Source organism: Myodes glareolus, chromosome 4, assembly GCF_982192425.1.
Source record: "Myodes glareolus chromosome 4, mMyoGla1.1, whole genome shotgun sequence".
Taxonomy (NCBI): domain Eukaryota; kingdom Metazoa; phylum Chordata; class Mammalia; order Rodentia; family Cricetidae; genus Myodes; species Myodes glareolus.
Window position 1 is genome coordinate 14,948,489 of NC_142029.1, and position 24,919 is coordinate 14,973,407.

The 24,919-nt window shown below is 43.8% G+C and overlaps 1 protein-coding gene across 1 annotated transcript; it reads right to left on the reverse strand.

Annotated features, from left to right (window-relative positions):
• Nucleotides 1-3,782: 3,782 nt before the first annotated feature.
• Nucleotides 3,783-23,943, reverse strand: Slc25a20 (solute carrier family 25 member 20). Its single transcript, XM_048423707.3, has 9 exons — nt 23,737-23,943; nt 19,602-19,694; nt 15,142-15,269; nt 10,949-11,039; nt 8,811-8,928; nt 6,921-6,993; nt 6,464-6,573; nt 5,742-5,866; nt 3,783-4,586 (listed from the first exon to the last, which is right to left on the reverse strand). The coding sequence occupies exons 1-9, from the start codon at nt 23,839-23,841 to the stop codon at nt 4,524-4,526; spliced, it is 906 nt and encodes a 301-aa protein (XP_048279664.1). The 5' UTR covers nt 23,842-23,943; the 3' UTR covers nt 3,783-4,523.
• Nucleotides 23,944-24,919: the final 976 nt, after the last annotated feature.

Here is a 24,919-nt window from a genome sequence, read left to right on the forward strand (position 1 = left end):
GCCTGTAATTCCAGCACTACTTGGGAGGTCAAAGCATTAGGATCATTCATTCAAGAGCCAGTTGGGCTACACAGCAAGTTTAAGATCAGCCTGGGTTACAAAATGGGATGGAGTCAAAGAAAGAAACAAGTCTATGTGTTTGGGGGTTGCGGGCTTGGATTGTGCTTCTAGCCTCTAAAGGCCATAGTGAACAAAATGCAGGGAGACACATCCTTCATATCAAAACTAGTACCACTGTGCTTCTGAATGGCCACTGCTGCAGTAAGCTGCCGTCCCTCGCCCTTAGCCTAGTTATAACATCAGGAATAGTGCCACTGGGCTTCCGAATGGCCACTGCTGCAGCAAGCTGCCCTGTCCCTCGCCCTTAGCCTAGTTATAACTTTTTAAATACTTCTGATCCAGGTCATTATCCCTGATCAATCACTGTCTGGCTTCCACTTAACTATGACAGAGAAATCATTGGAGAGGTCCCCAAATCCCCACCCCCACTCTATCCCTCACACTCCTGTCAAGAAGAGATATATATGGAACAGGTGGCATTTCAAAGGCTGGGAGGGTGTCACTTGCCATCTGCTTTGCTCCTTTCACAAACATGCCTCCAGGGGCTTCCCTGTTGGACTTTACATCCTCTCAAAGTGCAAAGAGATAAAATAATCTCCCCCATCATGAATATCAAGAAGCAAAATACTCCATTTTCAAATGGGAAGTATCTCCAAAGAAAAATGATCCTACACCCTACACCATGAGAACGGCTGGCATTTTGGCTGAAATGCATATACTCCAACAGGCGCTTTCGGTCTAGGGATGAGGTTTCCAGGCAGGCTCATTTCCTGGCGAGTATTAACAAGTGCTCCTGGGTGACTTGAAGAGAAGCCTGCACCCATGTCCTTTTCCAAAGTGTTCTCTCTCAAATCTGCACTGAAAACCTAAAGTCTGTGCTCTCCATCGCTGTAATACATTGGTGATAACTTTGCTTTCTTCTGTTTTTTGTTTGTTTGATTTGAAACAGGGTTTCTCTGTGTTGTCCTGGAACTCATGTGTAGCCCAGGCTGGCCTCAAACACACAAAGATTCGCCTGCCTTTGCTTCCCAAGTGCTGGGATAAAGGCATGAGTCACCACAGCCTGGCTAACTTTGCTTTTAAAAAACAAAAACAAGGGGCTGGAGAGATGGCTCAGTGGTTAAGATCATTGCCTGCTCTTCCAAAGGTCCTGAGTTCAATTCCCAGCAACCACATGGTGGCTCACAACCATCTGTAATGAGGTCTGGTGCCCTCTTCTGGTCTGCAGACATACACACAGACAGAATATTGTATACATAATAAATAAATATTTCAAAAAACAAAACAAAAAAACCAAGCTGGGTGGTGGTGGGACATGCCTTAATCCCAGCACTTGGGAGGCAGAGGCAGACAGATCGCAGAGGTAGACAGATCTCTGTGAGTTTGAGGCCAGCCTAGTCTACAGAGCTAGTTTCAGGACAGGCTCCAAAGTTACAGAAAAACCCTGTCTCGAAAAACCAACCAACCAACCAAACAAACAAACAAACAAACAAAACCCACAAAAAAGTAGGCCATCTTAAAAAAAAAAAAAAAAGAGTAGGCCAGGCCATCTTCCGGTTATCAGACACTAACGATCCTCCAGCAGGAACAAGGTAGGTTTAAAACTGAATTAACATTCCCAGACAAAGGGCCCCCAGTTTTTGTCTTTTTTCTTTTTGGTAACTCATTTAGGACTGGAGAGATGTCTCAGCGGGTAATAGCACGAGCTGTACAAGCATGAGGATCTGAATTCATCTTCAGAACCCATGTAAAAACCTGGGCACCATCATATATGTGTGCAACCCCAGCAATGTGAAAGGGTGAAGAGAGGAAGATTGCTAGGGCTGATCCTCAGCCTAGTTCCAGTTCAGGGAGACAGTTCAGACTGGCTCAAAGCAGAACACTCACCGCCTTCCTCTGGCCTTAGTGCTTGCACTCACACACTCACACATACTTGTGCATATACCACACACATAAAAATGCTCACTCACACACATGCATTTGTGAACACACACAGACAAAATGTTATATTTAGCCAAGTATGAGACACATACCAATAATCCCAGAATTTAAGAGAACCAGGAATTCAAGGTTATCCTTAGCTAATGAGTTTGATGCCAGTCTGGGCTACATGACAGACACCCTTCAAACAAAATCAAAAACAGGCTGGGTAGTGGTGGCACACACCTTCAATCCCAGCACTTGGGAGGCAGAGGTAAGCAGATCTCACTGTAATACATTGGTGACTTTGTTTTCTTTTGTTTGATTTGAAACAGGGTTCCTCTGTGTTGTCCTGGACATAACATTTTATGTCCTGGCCAGCCTGGTCTACAGAGTGAGTTCCAAGACAAGGTCCAAAGCTACACAGAGAAACTTTGTCTCAGAAAAGAACAAAAAAACAAAGAAACCAAGGCGGGGGTGGGGCTGAAGAGATGGTTTATCAGTTAGGAACACCTGCTGCTTTTCCAGGAAAACCGGAGTTTGATTCTCAGCACCTACATCAGGCAGCTGTAATTCTAGCTCCAGGGAATCTGATGCCTCTGCCTCCTCAAGCACCTGCACTCACGTTCACATACCCACATGCAAACACACACACACACATACACATAATTAAAAATCTTTCAAAACATGAAAAACTTTAATTTTGGTTGAGTATATAGCAAAGTTGGTAAAGAGCTTACCTAACATGCGTAACGCCCTGGGTTTGGTCCCCAGCACCCCATAGACTGATTATGGTGATGCATTCTTGTAATCTCAGTACTTGTGAGGGAAGGCAGAAGGATCAGAAGTTGAAGGTCATCCTACTCAGCTACAGTATCCAAGACCAGGTTTGAATAAGTAAGACCCTGCCTCAAACAAATAAGTTACCCTCTGAGCCATCTTGCTGGCCCCCTACTTGGCCATAATTTTCACATGATCATTCAGAAATATTCTCCTCCAAATACAAGCTTCCTTCCTTGAACTCTCTGTTCTCCAGCTTTCTGCAAGTTTACTTACATACCCTAACTCCCAAGTGAGGTGTGTCTGTCATTCTCATGCTCAGAGTGACAGTTCTAAAGCCAAAGTCCCAAGGATCTCTTCAGGGCTTTGACAAGGCAGGAAGTGACAGTGGAACTAACTGTTCCAGCCAGGCACGACAGTGCCAGAAAAGCCAAACTCCCTTTAGTAAGCACTCCCATCCACTAAAACAAGGACCAAGAAGTTTAGGGCTCCCTGCTCTCCAATCCACTAAAACAAGGACCAAGAAGTTTAGGGCTCCCTGCTCTTCCATCCACTAAAACAAGGACCAAGATGCTTAGAACTCCCTGTTTCAAATCCCTCTGGCTACATCAGATACACAGCAAATGCCAGAACCACAGACACCTCTAAACTCAGAACTGTTTTTATCTTTTTTGAACAACTGACTTACCCTTTATAAACATGGAGAGTCATGTAGCTCAGGACAAAAGGAGAATAAATTTGAGATGATGGATTACAAGAATGTTTTGGGGTGGCCTGCCTGCCAGACTGACACCAAGGACTTTATTATGAACATTTACCAATGAAACCTCCCAGCCAAACCCATCCTCCCTGCAATATCAAGGGAACCAGAGAAATCCAAGCCAGTCAAAACTTCTTTCTTGCCTGCTAGAGGTCTGGCCTATGGCTCCCAGGAACAGACACTGATTTCGGACAGCCTCCGAAGGCATACCCAACCCTGCTGAACTGTCCCTGAATCACAAGATAAAATACCACACGATGCAAAAATTAGAAACAATATTTATTGTTTCCTGTTAAAATTGGGTGCTCTCATGGGGAAAGAATGTGCAAAAAGAGCCTTCCTATATTATGGCTTTCACTTACCCAGGAGGCTGGGGCTGTCTTCACTGAGTAGGAGGGAAAATTCTCCACTTTCTCCTGGGAATTTAGACAATTCTTATTTATTTTTTATTATATTCTTGTGTAAAAATATCAAACAATAGTTAATAGGCGGTCTGTTCTTAGGTAATCCTAAGTCCATTTGATAGACAGATGTGGGCTTCACGCCTACATCCCTCTGTGCAGACCAGGAGTAGATGGCACCACAGAAATCTGCTGGGTTTTCCTGGCTAGCGACAGAAGATCCTATCTCCTGATTTAGCTGACTGAAAACAGGCAAGGGGCCTCCAGAGAGCCAGCCATCAACTCTTCCGCGAGGAGTATTTTGAGTGTAGTAGAGCCATCAGTCAACCAGGAAGTGGCAATTTGGCCAAAGGTAGTAAGTCTATAAACTATTTATTCCATCTCCAATTCTCTGGAAATCTTCTAAATTCAAGTTTCAAAATGGCACACCAAGTTATACAAGGTAGAGGATGTCGTTAAGGCAACAATTTCACCATCATAGCCAAGCCTGGAGCTCTGATTCCACCATTTCCCTCCCCTCACCCTTCAGGACTACCTAGTCCTGCCCATTGCTTTTTAGCAACAGCTGTCCAGCATCCAGAAGTCTTGAACAGTCCTCAGCCTCACAAGTTGGGGGCAATCCAGTTAAGGATCTTCATGGCAACTTCAAAACCAAGGAAACAGGCCTAAGAGGAGGTTGGGTGGGAAAGAAAAAACAGCAAGAGGGAGTGACTGTAGATTCCACCTGCAGCGCCATGCTTGGTTAGCCCTGCCAACGCCAGAGCCCCTTCCTACCTAACCCCATTCCTACCCATACTAAGAGAGCAAACTAAGCTGGATGTGGTGATGAATGCCTGTGCACCCAATGCTTCAGAGGCTAAGTTAGAGAGACTGCAACTTTGAAACCAACTTGGACTACACAGTAGCACCCGGACAAAAGAAGAAAGAAAAGATAGGGAGAGGAGAGAGGAGAGAGGGAAAAGGAAGCATAATCACTTACTCCCAAAAGGAGTAAAATGTGCATGGCTGGGACTGGAGAGATGGCTCAGTGGTTAAGAGCATTGACTGCTCTTCTAAAGGACCTGGACTCAATTCCCAGCACCCACATGGCAGCTCACAACTGTCTCTAATTCCAAGAGCTGACACTCTCACACAGACATACATGCAAGCAAAACACCAATATACAAAAAATAAAAATAGGCCAGGCGGTGGTGGTGTACACCTTTAATCCCAGCACTTGGAGGGCAGAAGCAGGTGAATCTCTGTGAGTTCGAGGCCAGCCTGGTCTACAGAATGAGTTCCAGGATAGCCAGGACTGTTTCACAGAGAAATTCTGTTTCAAAAAAAATCAAAATAAATAAATAAAAATAAATTTTAAACAATGTGTATGGCCAAGACTAGGTGTGGTGATACACCCTTACAATCCTAGCACTTTTCCTGAGAGTTTGAAGGCAGCCTGAGCTACATATAGAGACCTTGTTTTTAGAAATGGGGAATAGAAGAAAAGGATGGGAAGAGAAGGAAGAGAAGAAATAGAGAAAACACATATCCTGCAACCACTGCTTTTGATAACCAGATGAAGAAATTCAAATCTCTGATCTTAAGGAGTCCCACTGTGGCTTGCTGGCAGCTACAAGAAAGCCAGTGGATTAAAGAAAGGAAGGAAGGAAGGAAGGAAGGAAGGAAGGAAGGAAGGAAGGAAGGAAGGAAGGAAGGAAGGAAGGAAAAGCAAGCAAGCAAGCCAGTGGATGAGGAAGCTCTGGCAATCCCAAGAGCAAGCAAAAGCCAGCTCCCTGCACTGAGTCCAGAAGGAAAAATCCTAGCCCTTGTCAGATACTCACTGCATTGGCTGGGAAAGCTCGGATCATTACTGCATTGAACCCTTTGTACAAGGATGAGACTCCTTCATCCCGGATTAGCTCTCTCAGCACATCTCTGAAACCATTAGGATATTTTCCAGGAGGTGCTGTAGGACAGAACCCAATTTTTTTAAACTCCAGGAAGCTTTGTGACCTGACCACAGCAACCCACATGAGGACAATCTAATAGTCAAATGTTGAGTCAGAGTTAGCACCGGGGCAAGGACTCGTTGAAGGCCATCTAGAAGTAGTTCACAACGCAGCTGACACCGGGGCAAAGACACAAATGTCTGGATTACTGGTGCCAAGGGAATTAAAAATTGAATTAAACAGCTCAGGTCATATCGGGGAGGGAGAACAGACTCTTGTTTTGTGCTTAGACTGACATGGAAGAAACCTTAGGGTTTCTAGCATAGAAATGTGGAGAAGGTTTGTCAGATGTCAGATTCTGCCATGAAGAGAGACCTGAGAACTCACCAGGTAAGAAGGGGTACCTCTGCTTATAATCCCAGCACTTGGGAGGTATGCCAGAGGAGCAAGAATTCAAGATCAGCCTTTGTTAGATAGTAACCAAGTAACTTACATAGTAAGTTAGAGGCCAGCTTGGGTTACATGAGACCTTTTCTTTAAAAACAAAAACAATGCCCCTGCACCCCAGGGCAGCCAATGCTAGAGCCCACCCTGTCCAGATCCCTACCACTCACCGGTCTGGAAGCGAGACTTAAGCACGTCTGGAGGGATTGCCACAGCCCAGTTGAAGATCCCCGCAAAGCCTCCAGCCACCAGGATCCGAGGCACACTGAGGTCACTGACGCTGCAGAACACAACCCCAGTCAGACAAAACCGTGGCACGGTGTTCAGACCAGTCCCTGCACCCCACTCGGGAAAGGGGTTACTGAAAGGGCTTCAGCTGGCGGGAGGAGGCTCAAAGGCCACGACCTGGCAGCTGCTACTCTGTTGAAGGGGGTTCCATGAATTATTTAAAATGCCCTTCACTGAGCAAGGCACAGAGTAGATATGTCTGCTGCACCCCAGCAGCTACTAAAGGACAACTACAGGGAACCAAGAACAAGTATCACGTCTGCGTCAGATCCACCTATGGGAGGGGACAACCTACCCAGAAGTAGGAAAATGGCTTCTACATTCTAATGTTCTTTTCACCTCTTTCCCTCTGGAGTGAAGAGATTCTTAAGCCATTCATATGTCATGAAGTACATCCCACTGGCTGGAACATCTGTTAATGATAAGAAGGGGGTGAATTAAAAACACATTAGAATCTCCACAGACTGGCACTAGAGTATTCAAACATTCCTGAGTTCTATTTAAAAACAATTTTTTTCTTTTTCTTTTTTTTTTTTTTTTTAAGATTGGGTTTTTCTGTGTAATCATAGCTTCCTGGAACTCGAAATGTAGACCAAGCTGGCCTCAAACACTCAGGGATCCCAGGCCTCTGCCTCCCAAGTGCTGGGATTAAAGGTGTGTACCACCATGACCTGGCTAATTTGTTTATTTTTTGAGATTATAATTACATCATTTCCCTTTCTCTTTCCTCCTTCCAACCCCACCATGCACCACCCCCTAGCTCTCTTTCAAAATCATGACTTTTTTTTTGGTTTTCACACACTATGTATATACACATACATACACACATATGCACATATACACACCAAATATATTTATACTACATATACATATTAAATATATACTATAGATACTACATATATGCACACATATGTAGTATAAATACATAAATCCAACCTGTTTGGTCTGTATAATTTTACTAATATGCATTCATCTTCAGGACTGTGTGCTCTTCTCTGGGAAGAGCCCAAGAAATTCTTAAGCAGCTATGTCCTTTTTGTTTGTTTGTTTTTGAAACAGAGTTTCTTTACATAGCCCAGATTGTCCTGGAACTCTTTGAAGGCCAGACTGGTCTTGAATTTAGCAATCTGCCTGCCTCTGCCTCCCAAGTGCTGTGACTGAAAGTGTGCTCTACCACTGCCCGGCTCATCCTTTTTATTTTCAAATTTTTGAGTTTTATGTTTTATTTTATGGGCTAGAGAGATGGCTCAGCAATTAAAGACTAGACTCACAAGCAAAAATATTCTTTATTTTACATGTATGAGAATTTTACCTGCTTGTCTGTGCACTATGTGTGTGCAATGCCCATAAAGGCCAGAAGACATCAGGTTCTCTAGAAGTGGAGTGACAGACTGTGGTGAGCTGTGATGTGGGTGCTGGGAACTGAATCTGATTACTCTAGAGAAGTTGCCAGTGCTCTTAACCATTCAGCAATCTCTCCAGGCCCTACAGCTTTTGTTTGTTTGTTTTAGTATTTTTTAGACAGGGTTTCTCTGTGTAACCCTAGCTACTCTGGAACTCACTCTATAGACCAGACTGGCCTGGAACTCTGAGATCCACCCGTCTCCCACCATGGTGGGATACTGCTCCAGCATGCCAGTTACATCCTATCTTTAACAATCACCCTAAAGCTATCAGATGTCGTTGACAGCCATGCACTAGCATGAGAATAAACGAACGATGTAATTCATCTTCCAAGTCCCTGTAGGTGGCCACCACGATGCACTGACTCTAAGCAGTTATAATCACAGTTAACTGTCTGAACTTCCTTCAAGCTACCATCTCAGGATAAGACTGTCTCTGCCTCTGGAATCCTGCCTGTCAGAACCAAGAGGAGGTCTGGGAATGTAGCTCAATGGTAGAGCACTGCCCAGCATGCACAAACCCTGAAGAGATTCTCACTATTCCTAAGTCTTTCTTTCCTCCCCTCTCATTCCTTCAGCCATGATTTCTAACTAGTAGTCACTGCCTTCCCACATCATGACTCCATCCCTGAAGACATTCAGGAAGGATAAACCTCTCCATCCTTCTCTGTGTCCATGCTGGGTGAGACTCCCTATAAGCAGGACACACGCTACTGGCATGTACAGGCATGTGTAAACACTGATCTACAGTCTAGGGAAGCTTCTCGTGACAAACTCTCATCAGCTGACCTTCCCAGGTGACCTAGAGTGCAGTGCTTCAGTTTACCTCGCATGAGAGTGAGCACAGTCCCTTTGTAGAAGCCACGGATCCCAAACTCCTGATAGAGCTTCTTTGCACAGTCCAAGGTACCAGAGTATTTGGTTTCCCCTGAAGAAGCCTGAATCTGGGAGGGACGGAAGGTCATCAAGTCAAAACAGCACCGTTGAACTGATAGACCCAGCAGGGTCGGGGCTCCCTGCTAGCCAGTCTGGCTTAATGACTCAGCCTCAGGCTAGCGAGAGACTGTCTCCAAAGACAAGGCGGGTGGACCCTCAGGGACAACACCAGGGCTGACCTGGTCTCCACAAGCTCACTCAAAGAAAGACAACAATGCCAACAAGATGCCGGTGCTAGGACTGCCTGACAAAGGTTTTTAAAGCAGTCATAATAAAAATCCTTTCATGAAAAATCATGAATATGCTTGAAACATGAAAGTAGCCACAGCAAAGAAATGGATAGTTTGAGTAGAGAAATTAGAATATACAAAGAGGAACCAAACAAAACTTCAAATTGAAAAACAAAACTGAAACAAAAGAATCAGTGGCTACCTCGCTCCACAGCAGCAAAGGGGAAAGGAGCATTGTCTCGGAAAAAGTAAGAAAATGGTCAGAGAGCTGGCTCGGCGGGTAAGGTACAAGCTTGTGATGTAGCCCTGATCCCCAGGACCCACATGAAGCAAGAACCACCTCAGCCAAGTTGTCTCTGCCGGTCGCATCTGCACTGTGGCATATGTACTCCACCCCAATAACAATGAATTAATTTTTAAATTTTCTTTAGAAATAACTATTCTTTTCTTTTTAAACCAAGCCGTGGAGAGGAAGGGGCAGGAGGACCAGGAGGTCAAAGCTACTATTCTCTACAAGGTAATTATGAGGCTATCTTGGACTACAGTAGACTCTGTTTCAAAACAAACAAACAAAAATTAATAAAACCTGAAAAAAACAAACGTAACTAAGATAATATAGTAAGTGAATAAAACGTTATAAGATGCACCCGTTCAGTCCTGCCAGCTCTGGTCAACAGCACTTTAGAAATTGAAAGGCAACTCGTATCTCAGCACATGGCATTTTGGGAGGACTGAACCTTGGACACTGCACATGCTCAGCAGATCTCTACCACTGAGCCACATCGTCTCCCATTAGAGGCAGAAGGGAGGCAGCTCCTGCCTGAGATACTGTATGTCTCCACACCCAAAAACCCAGTAAATGCCATTCTATAATTTTGTTTCTCTAGGTTTTTTGTTTTGAGACAGGGTCTCTATATAGCCTTGGCTGTCCTGTAACTCTATATAGACCAGGCTAGCGTCAAACTCATAGAGATCCACCTGTCTTTTCTTCCCAGTGCCGGGATTAAAGGCGTGTGCACCATACATGGCTCATTCTATAATTTTTTAATATGAAGAACATCTGAATTTCAGTTCTCATGTACTTTGGAAGTACAGGCAGTATGATGAGATATTTAAGGTCACCCTCAGCTATACAGCCAATTTGAAGATGTCTGTGTTTTTTCTAGTTCAGGCTTATTATAAATAAAGACATTGCACATATTTGCATACAGAGATTTAAATGTTTATTTTTCTGAGCTAAATGACCAGGACTATACAGTTGCTAGGTTGTACAGTAGTTAAATCCTTAGTTGTTGCTTGTTTTTTTTTTTTTTCATTTTGGTTTTTGGTACTTTGATATAGGGTATCCTTATGTAGCCCAGGCTGGTCCATAGCTCTCTATATAGGTCAGGACAACAATGAACTTGTGGCAAGCCTCCTGCCTTAAACTCCTGAGCACTAGGATTCTAGTTCTGTGCCATAACACATGAACTTGAGCTCCCCTGCCTCATCTTCAGCATGTGCTTACTAGAAGGCACTACATAGCTAGCTTCTTGTTCTTGATTCTTCCACATTTTTTAAAACATTGTTTTACTCAACTGGCCTAAAGATTTCATAGAAGGAACAAGGACATAAATCCAGGCATGGCACAGCATGCCCATGACCCCAGCAGTATAAGGAGACCAAGACAGGAGGATCATGAGTTCACGGCCAGCCTGTGCCACATAGCAAGACAGTGACTCAAAACAACAAACCCACAAAAACACTAACACACATGCTAACTATGTGCTTGGGTCCTCCTCGCAGACCACACCCTTACCTGCAGTAAGCATTTGATCCGTTCTCCAGGGGTCATGATTCCTGTGGTGAACACACCAGACAGCATCCCAGCTGCAAACAGCTGCGGGTAGCTGAATTGAAAACAAAACCAGAAGCAACCATCTGTGGTTATCCACCAAGGACTGAGGCAATCCAAGCAGAGAAAATGGTTTTATCAGGATAGGTAAATACATGGGCTGGTGAGGAGCATGGCCACAAGTAAATCAGATTTTATACAAAGATAAGATTCTGGATAAATTCTGATGTCAAATTTACCAGAACAAGGGTACCGATGTCAAGAAGAGAAAACCCTTGAAGCCCACACACAATAGGCACACACTCAGAATCCCTTCATCCCTGAGAAAAGCTTTATAGATATATAGCTATGGTTTCCACTCATGAGCCTGTTGTGCTCAGTAACTATGGACAAATTACCAGGGCTCTGTGAGCCTTGATTTCCTAACTGTAAATGACTGGGTTGCTGTGAGGCAAGGAGAGCCTCTAACCCGAGATCTAACCTCACTGAACTCCCATTTCCCTCCTATATCACATATCCTGGGCTACCAAGGGCCTAGAACACTAAGTCAAGACTCAAGCAGAAAAGTTTCGAGGTCAAGGAGAGTGGCTGTGGCCACCCCACAGGCTGAGGGGGAGCCAGGGATTCCAATTTTATTTCTACTACTGTGGTCAAACACCCTGACCAAAGCAACTTAAGGAGGATGGGGTTTGTCTCAGAATCCCAGGTTACAACCCATCATTTGGGGGAGGTAAGGCAGGAAGTCAAGAAGCTAGCTTCATCACATTTACAGTCAAGAGCAGAGGGGACAAATGCACTCATGCTGCCTGCTTTCAGCTTCTCTAGTTTTCCGGCTTACATAGTTCAGAGCCTCTGCCTAGGGAATGGTGCCACTCACGATAGGCTAAATCTTCCTACATTGGTTAACAATAAAGACATGCCCACATACCAATCTGATAAAGATAATTATCACAATTGGAACTCTCTTCACAAGTGACTAAGTTGTGGCAAAATCACATTTAAAATTAACCTTCAACCAGGCAGTGGCAGCGCACACCTTTAATTTAATCCCAGCACTCAAGAGGGAGAGGCAGGTAGATCTCTGTGAGTCTGAGGCCAGCATGGTCTACAGAGATAGTTCCAGGATGGCCAGGGATACAACAGAAAAACCTTGTCACAAAAAAGAAAAAGTTTCACTCAAAATTCCCCCGACATTTCTGCATTGCTGGTGGGAATGCAAGCTGGTACAACCCCTTTGGATGTCAGTGTGGCAATTTTTCAGAAAATTAGGAAACAACCTTCCTCAGGACCCAATAATACCACTTTGGGGTATATATCCAAAGGATGCTCAATCGTGCCACAAGGACATGTGCTTAACTATGTTCATAGAGCATTGTTTGTCATAGCCAGAACCTGGAAACAACCTAAATGCCCCTCGACCGAAGAATGGATTAAGAAAAATGTGGTACATTTACACAATAGATTACTACACAGCAGAAAAAAATAACGACAGCTTGAATTTTGCAGGAAAATGGATGGAGCTAGAGAACATTATTTTGAATGAGGTAACCCAGACATAGAAAGACAATTATCACATGTACTTACTCATAGGTGGTTTCTAAACATAAAGCAAAGAAAGCCAGCCTACAAACCACAATCCCAGAGAATTTAGACAACAATGCGGACACTAAGAGAGACTTACATAGATCTAATCTACATGGGAAGTAGAAAGTATAAAAAGACAAGATCTCCTGAGTAAATTGGGAGCATGGAGACCTTGGGGGAGGATAGAAGGGAGGAGGAGAGAGGCAAGGAGGGGAGCAGAGAAAAATGTAGAGCTCAATAAATATCAATTTTAAAAAAGGGGGGGAATACCCCTGAATTCTGAGAAGCTTGTACATTAATTGCTTTTTATTGTTGAGGTATAATAGAGGTATAAAAAAAGAGACTCCAAGGCCAGGCGGTGGTGGCGCATGCCTTTAATCCCAGCACTCGGGAGGCAGAGGCAGGCGGATCTCTGTGAGTTCGAGGCCAGCCTGGTCTACAAGAGCTAGTTCCAGGACAGGCATCAAAAACTACAGAGAAACCCTGTCTCAAAAAAAAAAAAAAACAAAAACAAAAAAATAAAAAAAGAGACTCCATTGTCTTTTTTTTGTCTCTGAGACAGGGTTTCTCTATGTAACTCTGGCTATCCGGAAACTCACTCTGTAGACTAGGCTAGCCTTGAATTCATAGAAATTCATCTACTTCTGCCTCCTGAGTGCTGGGAGTAAAGATGTGTGCTACCACCACCCAGTTCAATTGTCTTTTTATACCCAAACTAACTCTAAAAATTTATTAAAAGTTGTTACTGGGCTGGAGAGAAGGCTCAGTAGTTAAGAACACTGGCTGATCTTTCAGAGAACCTAAGTTTGACTCCCAGTACCCACAAGGCAACTCATAACAGTCTGAAACATCAATACCAGGAGATCTGCCACCTTCTTCTGTCCTTCTCAAGCACTGCACCCATGTGGCACATAGACACCCATACACATAAAATAACAAAATACATTTTTTTGTTTTGTTTTTGTTTTTTTACATAGGGTTTCTCTGTGGTTGTGGGCCCACATTACTATATGGCATGGCAGTCAGGCTCTTAAGCCATAGTTGGCACCTGAGGGCAGCCTTCCAGACAGGCTGTCGCTACCCTAACAAGAGGTCAGGTTGTTGTTCTGCTCCGCCTTTGTAATTTGGAGGATGCCTAGGATAGAGATGCTAATTCAGGCTAGCATAAAGAGCAGGAAGATGTGACAGCAGGCATAGGTAGATGTGGATGTGACCAGAGTCACTCACCTGGTTACCTAGAAAACAGAATGCTAATGAATTTCCCTCTCAGTTTATGTTTTGGTATATAAGGCTGTTTGGAGAATAAACAGGAATTTTCAGGATGTCAACTCAGTAATTTCATGAGGGATCACTAAAAATATCCCTCCTGATAAAGCCATATGAGTTGTATCTTTATTCCAGCGCCTCCACGCTAGTTCAAAAAAATAATTTATGATCTGGGCTGCCACGGGACCACAACAAAACGGCGCCCAACATGGAGCTGATCTACAACCCCCCAAAAAATGCCAGAGAAATGACCAGACATACGGAGGAAAACATAAGAAACCAGCGAGAAAAAATTTCACCACAGGTGAATACGTGAGTATGAGCATTCAAAAATAAAAAAATAAAATTTAAAGAAGTGTAGAGAAGCAGGATAAAATTTAAATCGGGAGTAAAGATTTGTAAATGATAAGCTGTATGTACACAGGAAAAGGAAAAAGTATTCGGTTATATATGTTGACAACAAAAGAAAATTAGAGTGGAGCAGAAACTAAGGCAGAGACATTTAGAGTCCATAAGTGTAATAGTCAGAAAAATGCAACTTTTATCACTTGGTAAACGGGTAGGAAAAGTGAAGGAAACTAGCTCTTGTAGACCAGGTTGTCCTTGAACTCCCAAATGCTGAGATTAAAGGTGTGTGCCACCACCACCCCGTCCAAAATAATTTTTTTTTTAATTTAAAGAATATACAACAAGGGCTGGAAATATATCTCAGTTGGGACAATGTCTGCATGTACAAAGCCCTGGGTTCAATCCTCTGCACTGTACTGCGAGGTATAAAACCAGGAATAGTGGTAAACAGCTGTAATCTGAGGGAACAATAGGTAGAGGCAAGAGGATCAGAAGTTCAAGGTCATCCTTGGCTACTTAGAGAGTCCTACAGCAGTGCTAGGAATTTACTATGGATAAGAAATTGATGATGGCCAGGTAGTGGTGGTGGTGCATGCCTTTAAATCCCAGCATTTGAAAGGCAGGGTGGGGGGTGTAGGAGAGATCTGTGAGTTCAAGGCCAGTCTAGTTTACAGAGCAAGTTTGAGGACAGGCTTTAAAGCTACACAAGAAACCCTGTCTCAAAAAACAAAACAAAAACAAAAGAAAAATTAATGAAAACTTAGCAAATAGGCAAGGAAAGGCTCTTTTCTTCTTTGGCCCTTTCATTTCACAGAACAAAGGAAACTCGGGTATTCCTTCACTCTGAATGCCTACAAGTCAGTCCTGGAGCTCTGGATAGTCTAATTGTCAAGACACTTCCTCAATACATATCACACCACCAAGAAGAACAGCACTGAGTGCTACCTGAGAATACTTACTTTAGTGTATCCTCTGGAGATTTCTGCTGCAGTTTCTTCCCCAAACCAAACCCAAAGAAGCACACAGCAAACATAGGGGTGACTCCAATGATGGGTGCGGCCATGCCTCGATATAGCCCTGTGATGCCCTGGAAGGAACCACAGCAACAGAATCTGCTTTCAGGTATTCCACTCTATGTCAGTGCTGGGAATCAAACCAAGGGCCTAGCAAGTGCTCACCTCTGAGCTGTACCCGTAAACCAATACCGGGTCTGAAATAGGGAAGCCATGTCTCCTCTCAACTGTGACTTTCATCCTTACCTTTTTAAGCACAGAGAGATTTACCCCCCCCAATTTGTGTGTGTTTATATATGCATGTTTAGGTGCACATGTGTGTGCCAGTGCACGAGTGCATGCATGGGTCCGAAGTCACCCTTGGGTATCAGGCAGTCCCAGGCAGCACTCTTTCTTTTCTTCCTTTCTTTTTTGTTTATTTATTTATTTCATTTTATTTATTTATTTTTGAGACAGGGTCTCTTTAAATAGGCCTGGCTGTTCCAGAGCTTGCAATATAACCCAGGCTGGCCTTGAACTCAGAAGAGAACTACCTGCCTCTGCCTCCTAAATGCTGGGACTAAAGATGTAGCAGACTACAGTTTGAGTTTAGACCATTCTGGGAAATGTAGTGAAATCTTGTCTCAGCTTCCCCCCCCCCCCCGAGACAGGGTCACATTCTGTACCACTGACTGGTCTAGAACTCCGAATGTAGATCAAGACAGCTTTGAATTCAAAGAGATTATGCTCCTACTTCCCATAATGCTGATATTAAAGTCCTGTGCTAACACACCTGGCCAATAAAAAATGTTTTTAAAGGACTTGGGCGTGATGTGGAGTATGATTGGAAAGATGGTTCGTCAATTAAGAGTTTTTTTCTGATCTTTGTTGCACCAGGCAAATGTGGTAGGCATGCATGCATGCAGGCAAAACACTCATACAAATAGAATAATAAAAAAAAAGATAAAACATAGTCATAATCCCAAAAATAATAAACTGGAGGATGGAAATGTAGCTCAGAGTATTTAGAATGCATAAGACTTGGATTTAATCCCTGGCACCTCAAAACAAAGTAAAAATGAAATGGATTAAGTCACAAAAATGTGATAAAAATTATATGGATATGCAGGGCAAAAAAGCAAGAATAGGCCAGGCAGTGGTGGCTCATGCATGTCTTTAATCCCAGCACTCAGGAGGCAGAGGTTCGAGGCCAACCTGGTCTACAAGAGCTAGTGCCAGGATAGGCTTCAAAGTTATAGAGAAACCCTATCTCGAAAAACCCGAAAAACAAAAAACAAAAAGAAAAAAAAAGCAAGAATAGGAATCTATTGGCGGGGAGGAAGTGGAAATTTTGAATGGTGCTGCGGGAGTACCTTCTGCTCCTTCAGCCAATAGTCACTGAAATACCAGCCCACTGGGGCGTGGTATATTTCTCTTTAAAAAAGAGCGGAAGAGCAGCAAGCCTCGGCTGGCTCTCTTGGTTCCGGTGCTTGGTTCTGACTCCTGCTCCAGCGACTAGGCTCCTTTCCTGAAGGTTTGTGTGTATGTAAGTTTTACCCCCCCCCAAATAAATACCCCTTTAAAACCTAACTGGTGTGGGATTGATTGGCCATTAAAATGGTATTATTTATAAAGCAATAAAAAAAAAAAGAGGGGCCTTGCTGACTACAAGCAGGGACGTGATGAGAACTGCCTCAAATGTAGCTGTAAGGACAGCATGGAAGGATAAAGCAGGAGCTCCTCACACAGCCCCTTGCACATCCAAGAGGAGGTGCTTCTAAAAGACAAGCGAGCATACAAAGGGGGTAAATAAGAGAATGTGTATTCCCTATTAACAAAACCGATCTCAACAGCCAAGTGGGGTTAACCGTCCATTTCACTGAAGTCAGATTAGATTGAAAAATCAAATCACTTACAGGAAAGAGCTTGGAGAATCCAGAACATCTCTTGTAGGATTAAAGAGCTGCTTCATCTCTCAAAAAAAAAGAATAGGACTCTACCAGAACAAGACAGCTAATGCAGGCGAACATGCATGTTAAGATGCATAAACATATAAAAAATGTGTCAGCAAATGTACTATGCAGATAGGTGGAAGCAGTGCAAACAACCAAAGGAGCTGAGAGCCTCTGGAGCAGGAGGAAGGGAGGAAGGAACATGGATAACTTGGCTGCTTTGCCTTTCAGGGAAAAATTAAGTGCCCATATAACTTTAATGAAAAATAAAATATTTTTGAAAGCAAATACTAAAAATAAGAGTTAAGGTTGCTCCGGACAGGGCAGGTTGTACAGCAGGAAGGCAACACAGATCCAGGTTGAAGAACTGTTCTCAATGCAGACCCTGCACCATCCACGTTTTTCTAGAACCAAAGGGGCACATGTTTACCAATTAAGACTCTGCCTGATCCCACAAAAGCCTGGCACTGCTACAGGCTGCAGGTGCACTCACCATGGGCAAAGTACAGAGGCAATAACAGGGGCAGCACAAGAGCAGAGTGTGACAAAGTCCCGTCAAAGCCTCTCCTGCAACTCTGCGCTGGGATGAGAAGGATGCCCAGTTCCTCAGGGCCCACACAAGCCTCCTGACAACCCACCTAATCTCTCTTCCTCTCCAGTGGTCTGCCAGTTTCATGGAGTACAACTCATGTCTGGCAGCTCCAGAAGACAGAGCTAAGTCTGCTACATTGAAAAACAGGGAGAACAAATATGGATTAATGAAGTCTACTAAATTCTGCAGGAGTTAGGGCTTTATTGTTTTCTTTCTGGTTTTTGGTTTTTTTTGCTTTATTTCCCAAGCTGAATTCCAATTCAATTCTGGTGATCTTCCTGCCTCAGTCTCCCAGGAAATCAGAAATGAAATCAGAAATATATATGAGACTTAGGAGTCAGATTTACATAGGATACAGCCAAAAAAAAAAAAACCAAAATGCTGACCAAGAAATATGTAGACTTGGCTCTCTTCCTTAAAAGCAGAGACCTCTGGGTAGAACTGAAGTTTAGAGCCTCCTGGAGACACTGAGCAACCTCTACTCTGATTATAAGATAGATATAGAAGAAGGCCCTAAAGAAGAAACACAGACCTAGCTGGGGTTTGGTGAGAGAGCTCAAGGCTGACTCAGCACCTTCCTCCCACACTGAGTCCTGCAGGAATCTTGGACATGTCTACACCAAGGATAAGCCATCCCTTCCCTGAACCTTTATACTTTGAGGGGACACTCTTCAGTTTCTATGTTGGCAGATAAACATGTGTAAGTTGTATTTTAGCGTAATTGTAATCTTAGCACTTAGGAGAGTGAGGTAGAAGGATGAATGGGAGTTCAAGTGTAGCATGGGATGCAGTAGGAGACACCATCTCAAAACACCAAAAAAAGAAGAAAGGGACCAGAGAGATGGTTTAGCATTTTAGAGCACTTGCTGCTCTTGCTGAACTCCAGTTCCCACAAGACCCCATTCCACTTTCTGACCTCCACAGGCACCAGACATACATGTGGACACCCATACTCATAAATAATATTTTTAAAATTGCACCCTATTGCCAGGAGGTGGTGGTACACCCCTTTAATCCCAGCACTCAGGAGGCAGAGGAAAGCGGTTCTCGGTGAGTTTGAGACCAGCCTGATCTACAAAGTGAGTTCCAGGATAGTCAGAGCTACACAGAGAAACTCTATCTCAAAAAACCAAAGGGAAAAAACATCACATTCTATTAAAAACTTGTGCAATCAAATAACCCTAACACAACTAAATGCTCTTCTCTAGGAGTGTGGAATTTCTGTTGGTCTCTGTTTTTCTCCAAACCTCAATATTTCTTTTTCAATTTTTTTGTTGCTATTGTTTTCAGATATTTATTTTGAATGTTTTGCCTGAATACATGTATGTGCACATGTGTGTGCCTGGTGCTCTCAGAAGTCAGAAAAGGGTATTGGGTCCCCTGGAACTGGAGTTATGGTTGTCAGCCTCCATAGGGGTGCTGGGTACCAAACCTGGGTCCTCTGCAAAAGTGATAAGTGTTCTCAACTGCCAAACCATTTCGCTAGCTCTTTATTGGTTTTGGTACAGGAGCTCTCCACGTAGCCCAGGCTAACCTTGCACTCAGATCTTCTTATCCTAGCTTTCCCAGTGCTGGGATTATAGGTATGTGCCACCACATGGCAAGATGTGAATTTTTTCTCAATTCAAACTTCAATTATGCCTTGCTAATGATCCATTCCTACTTACATCTCCCAGAAGGGTGAAATATTTTATTGGCTTCATCCATCTATATAAACAGTAGCTGGAATTATCAGGCTCCATAGCCAATGAGGCCGATATGCTAGTGAGCTACAGCTGCGGCCAGCAGAAACCCTCAGCTGTCCTCTTCCCCCAGGGGTAGTGTTGACCTCTAAAAACAGTCCTTTGAGGAAGGAACGCCCACACCCAGCACCTGAAGCACACCTCTCTAACAAGAGTCTTTCGGAAACAGTCGATGGTCCCAGAGTACATAGGTGGCTGTCCAGGCAAACTTGGTGGTTGTGTCTGCAGTCGAACCTGAAACCAGAAACCAAAATAGTTACCTTCCAGAATTACCAGCAATGATCCAACTTTCCTCTTTTTCTCTCCCTACCTCTTCCTCCTCATTTACAGAGCTGGAGACTGTACCTAGAACTCTATATAAGTGACTTTCCCACAGAGCTAGATCCTCAACCCTTCAACTTCATTTAAACAGGAAGTGCTCGCCTTTGTGGACATCTTCAGCATTTTCTTAACCTGATAGGTAGATTCAGACTTCACTATTTCATTAGCACTCGTTCTATTTATTTATTTATCTTGGGTTTTTGAGAGAACAGGTTTCTCATTCCTTAAACGTGTGTGTGTGTGTGTGTGTGTGTGTATTTTGCTTTCTGTATGAGTGTTTTGCCTGACCATATTAAGTACACCACATGCATGCAGTGCACATAGAGTCTGCCAGAACATCAGGGACTAGTTACAGATAGTTGTGAAATGCTATGTGGATGCTGGGAATGGAAACAGGGTCCTATGCAAGAGTAGTAAGTGCTCTTAAGCTGAACCAGTTCTCCAGCATCTCATTCTTTTGCAAGTACTTTTTATATTTATTCTTTGACAATTTCAGACATGTATAAAATGTATCTTATGCATATATGAATTATATATCCATCGTCCTCCTACTTCCTCCACAGACCCCCATAACAATTGCATTTTTTTGTCAAATATTTTTATTGTCAGATATTTCATTGGATACAGAATTATATATATATGTATATGTATATATATGTATGTATGTATATATATTCATCAGCACCATACTTGGTTTTATGTCACACTGGGGACTGAACCCAGGGCTTCAGGCATGTTAAGCAAACACTCTATCAGTGACTATGCCAAATCCCCAAACCATTAGGGATCTTCTTAACTATTTCACAAAAAAACAACTCCGAGCCAAGCTGGACATGTGAGTGCTTAGGAGATGAAGACAGGAGAACCAGGAGTTCAAGGTCATCTTTGGGTATGTATATGTAATAAGTCTAAGGCCAGACTGGGCTACAAGACAATCTACCTCAAAAAGAAAAAGAATGAGACAGGTCACCCACCCAAAGTGTTCCCCCAAATACGACTTACAAGGATTGTGAGCATTACTGAGTCTTTAGCTCACTTGGGCTTAGGGTAAAGACTTACACTGTAATAGAAATAGAAACAGGCAGTACTAGTTAGTCCTTTTCCAGGATGACTTTCCTGCTAACTGTTCTCCAAATGCCTCTCAAGGCTGTTCTCACACCAACCTCTCCAAAACCCCATTCTCATCATGTTCTTCCTCCACTTCCTTATAAACCTTTATTGTTGCATGTGTTAGGACCTTACATGCTGGGATTAAAAGCATGCACCACCACTGCCTGGCTCAGCACTTGAGAGCCAGAGGCAGACAGATCTTTGTGAGTTCGAGGCCAGCCTAGGCTACAGAGCAAGTGCCAGGACAGTTTCCAAAGATACAGAGTAGCCTTGTCTCGAAAATAATAAACAAACAAACAAACCCTAAAGGTTTCATGCATGGTAGGCAAGTACTCTATCAGCTGAGCTACATTTCCACCACAGTGATTTAAAACAAAACAAAACAAAAAAAAAATTCCCTCTATTTATCTCATTGTGACATCAGAGGTCCCAACCAGTGAGGACCTAAAGGCGTCCTCAGCTGACACTACATCCTAAACCCATGGCCAAGCTCATACTTGCCTTCACTCCTGCCCCAAACTACGTGTGGGAACTTAACCCCAAAATGCAGTAACAATGTTGGAAGGTGAGACCTAGTGGAAGGTATTCATGAATATTAAAGACAGCTGAAAAAAAGATTTGAGTCTTGAGTTTGACCTCTTGCCCTTCCATCTTCCACAATGGGAAGCACCAGCACAAACAGCCTTGCACAGATTTAGACCTGTGCATCTTGGCACTCCTGGCCTCCAGAACTGTAAGAAATTGGGAGTCAGAACAGGAGGATCTCTGTGAATTCTAGGCCAGCCTGGTCTACAAGAGCTAGTTCCAGGACAGGCTCTAAAGCTACAGAGAAACCCTGTCTCAAAAAAAAAAAAATCAACCAAACAAACAAATAAATAAATCTTTGTTCTTTATAAACTGATAGTCACCAGTGTTCTAAGACCTAAATCACCTACCTCCCCGTGCCAGATTACACAGCTCTTCCTTCCTTCCTTTCTTTCTTTCACCTTTTTTTTTCCCTTGGTTTTTCGAGACAGGGTTTCTCTGTGTAACAGCCCTGGCTGTCCTGGAGCTCACTTGTTCCTGGAACTCACAGAGATCTGTCTGCTTCTGCATCCCAAGTGCTCAGATTAAAAATCATCTAGTGTTTCAATGCCTGTTCCAACCCTACCTCCCATAAAAATTTTCCAAGCCCCAGTTCTGAAGTGTGCCAAGTGTGCCAATTCTCAGTTAATAGGACATGCAGGCCATGACTCAGTTGCTTTAAAACTCTCAAAGATCCATCAAGTATTTGGGCGATAGAAGAATCAGAAGTTCAAGGTCATCTTCTGCTACATAATAGTTTGAGGCCAGCATAGACTACGTGAGACCTTGCCTCAAAAACAAAACAAAACAAAAACCCAATCACAAAAGCATCAGGACAGCAGGCAGCAATCTGTAGTTTTGGTTTACACTAAAAGGAAAAGTCTTCTGATGTCAACATGCCAGTGAACATTTTCAGTCATTTATAATTCAGAACAAAGGTCACGGCGCCCTTGCTGGAGGAACATCAGAAACAAGAGGATACAAGATAAGAGCAACATTTATATAAGGAGACAGTAAGGATATTTTTTTTAAGTCTCAGATGTGCAGAACAAGATTTCTGCCTCTGTAGAATAGGATTAGGAATAAAGACCATACAAATTGAGGTCCTTGAATGAACCACTGCCTTAGAAGCACTGACAAGTAGAGTCCTCACTGCCCGCCAAGATCTGATGCTGCACTGCAGAATACTATAGAACCCCCTAGAATGAGCTCTGTCTTTGGTTAGCTTCACTCTTGAACAGAAGCCATCAGATAGCCTGCCAACAGGATACTATTTTCTTTCTGAGGAAACTGGACTTGATGCCCTAAAAAGCCACCAACAGAGTACTACCTTATGAAACTCCTGTCTTCTCCGGGTTCCACGCCCCAGCAACACAAGACTCATATCTTCTCCCCACAGGTCCATCCTGGCTGTGACCTGTCATTTTCCTTCAAGTTTTACAATAGTAATAATGATGATGAGGCTTCAGGAGCTAAGTCATAGGATATCTATTGCCTTTGGTCTTCAGCAAGATCTTCCTGAGTGCAGCAAGGGAAAGAATGGAGGCGTGAGGAGGCAACGGTCCAGGAATAAGTTCTAGTGTGCCTAGAATGGCTGATTTCCTAGCCTGAGAATGGCTGGTCACCGAGTCCACCATTACTTCCTATGGGGGTGACTATGCAATAGGTTAATGACGCTTTCCCTGCAGTGAGTGACTGAAAACGGCTAATTGCCTCTTCGGGCAAAGAGAACTGCACAAGAGAAGGCTGCGGGATCCACTGGCTTCACGAGACTGTGTCAAAGGACGTCTTTGCCACCTTTGTCCTTTGTGTTTAGGGGAGGCTGGGTTTACAGGGATCCTGTTTCAATCTTTATAACAAAAAATATTAGGGTTAACTGAAAACAGAGGTTTGGGAAGAAGTTTTTTTTTTTTCTTTTTTCTTTTCTTTTTTCCTCTCCAAAGAAACAGTGTAGAGTCAGAAAAGACTGTCAAACGAAGACCTTGCAATAGGAGCTGTCTGGCTCTTGGGGCGCGTGGGGCAGCCTCTGCCTTCTCTTTAGAATGATTCTCAAGAATTATTTTTCTTTTTGAAGTGCTGGGGGAGTTGAATGCAAAGTCTTTCGCCCTTTTAGGTAGACAGTGTTCTACTTACAGACTACATACCAAACCTCCGTCAACTTCACAGGGAAGCATCTACCCGCCCCACTCCTGTTCTGAGGCAGCATCTCAGGGGGACCCCACTTTCCGCGTCGCCTCGGGCCTTCCCTCACCCACAAGCCCCCAATCCAGACACCGCGCACCTTGACCGTGTCCAGGGGGTGCCCCACAAACACCAAGCACACGCCGCCAAAGCCGCCGGCCAGGAGGTTCTTAAGCGGACTGATGGGCTTCGGTTCTTCTGCCATGGTCAGTCTTCTCTGTCTGCCTGGCAGCTCGGGGCGGTCTAGGTCTTGCTCTGCTGCCCAGGCTACACTACAGGTTCCGCCGACCTTTCACCTACATTTGGGTGGGCGGGGTCTTGGGCAGGTCAGAAGGAGGGCCCAGTCGGCCTAGCCTGGCTTCCGCCCGGAGTCTACTTCCGGCCGCAGCTCCTCCTTAGTGGGCGTGGCTTTCTCTAATGATGTGAGGGAGGGGCTTGGGCTTGTCTGCCATGGACTTACTCCTCCAGGAAGCCTTCTTGGGCTTGAGTGCTTTTTTTCTCTGGTCCTCTGTGATCCTATGTATCCGTGCACTCCACAGAGGTCGCATACACCCTTTTACGTGCCAGCCAATCTTTTCAGGGGCTGAACAACAGCAGAAGCACAGCACGCAGGTCCCTGTCTTTAAGAGTCGGATAAACCTGGGACTGGAGAAATGGCTCTGTGGTTGAGCACTAATGGCTCTTCCAGAAGATCCGGGTTCAATTCCCATATGGCAACACCCATATGGCAGCTCACAACTGTCTGTAACTCCAGTTCCAGGGCATCTACTCTCAAATAGACATATATGCAGGCAAAACAACAACACACATAGAATAAAATCAAGTAAAAAAAAAGTTTGATAAAACATGACAAATAAGAGGAAAATACATTGCACATCTTATAGTAAAAAATTGTTCAGTAGGACAGCAAATCTGGGAAAGAAAGTGTGGGGGTCAAATAATTTATAATTCCAATTAGTTAAACAAGAGAAGATCTCATTGGAAAAGTAAAGGATTGAGACCTGAGGTAAGGAAATAAGTCCTGTCCACAAATACTGGGCAAAGGATGAAGGACCTTACTGGAAGAAGTTAAAGAAAAACTCTGAGATGGCCTGTACTGTCCAGTCTGAGAGACCACAGAGAGAGAGAGGGAGAAAGGGAGAGAGAGAGAGAGAGAGAGAGAGAGAGAGAGAGAGAGAGAGAGAGATGAGGGGGGATGAGCTGATGTGGAGAAGAAATGAAGACTTATCGGAAGGAACTTTGTGTGTTACATCGCTGTCTTCTGGGATGGGTTTTAAGCAGAG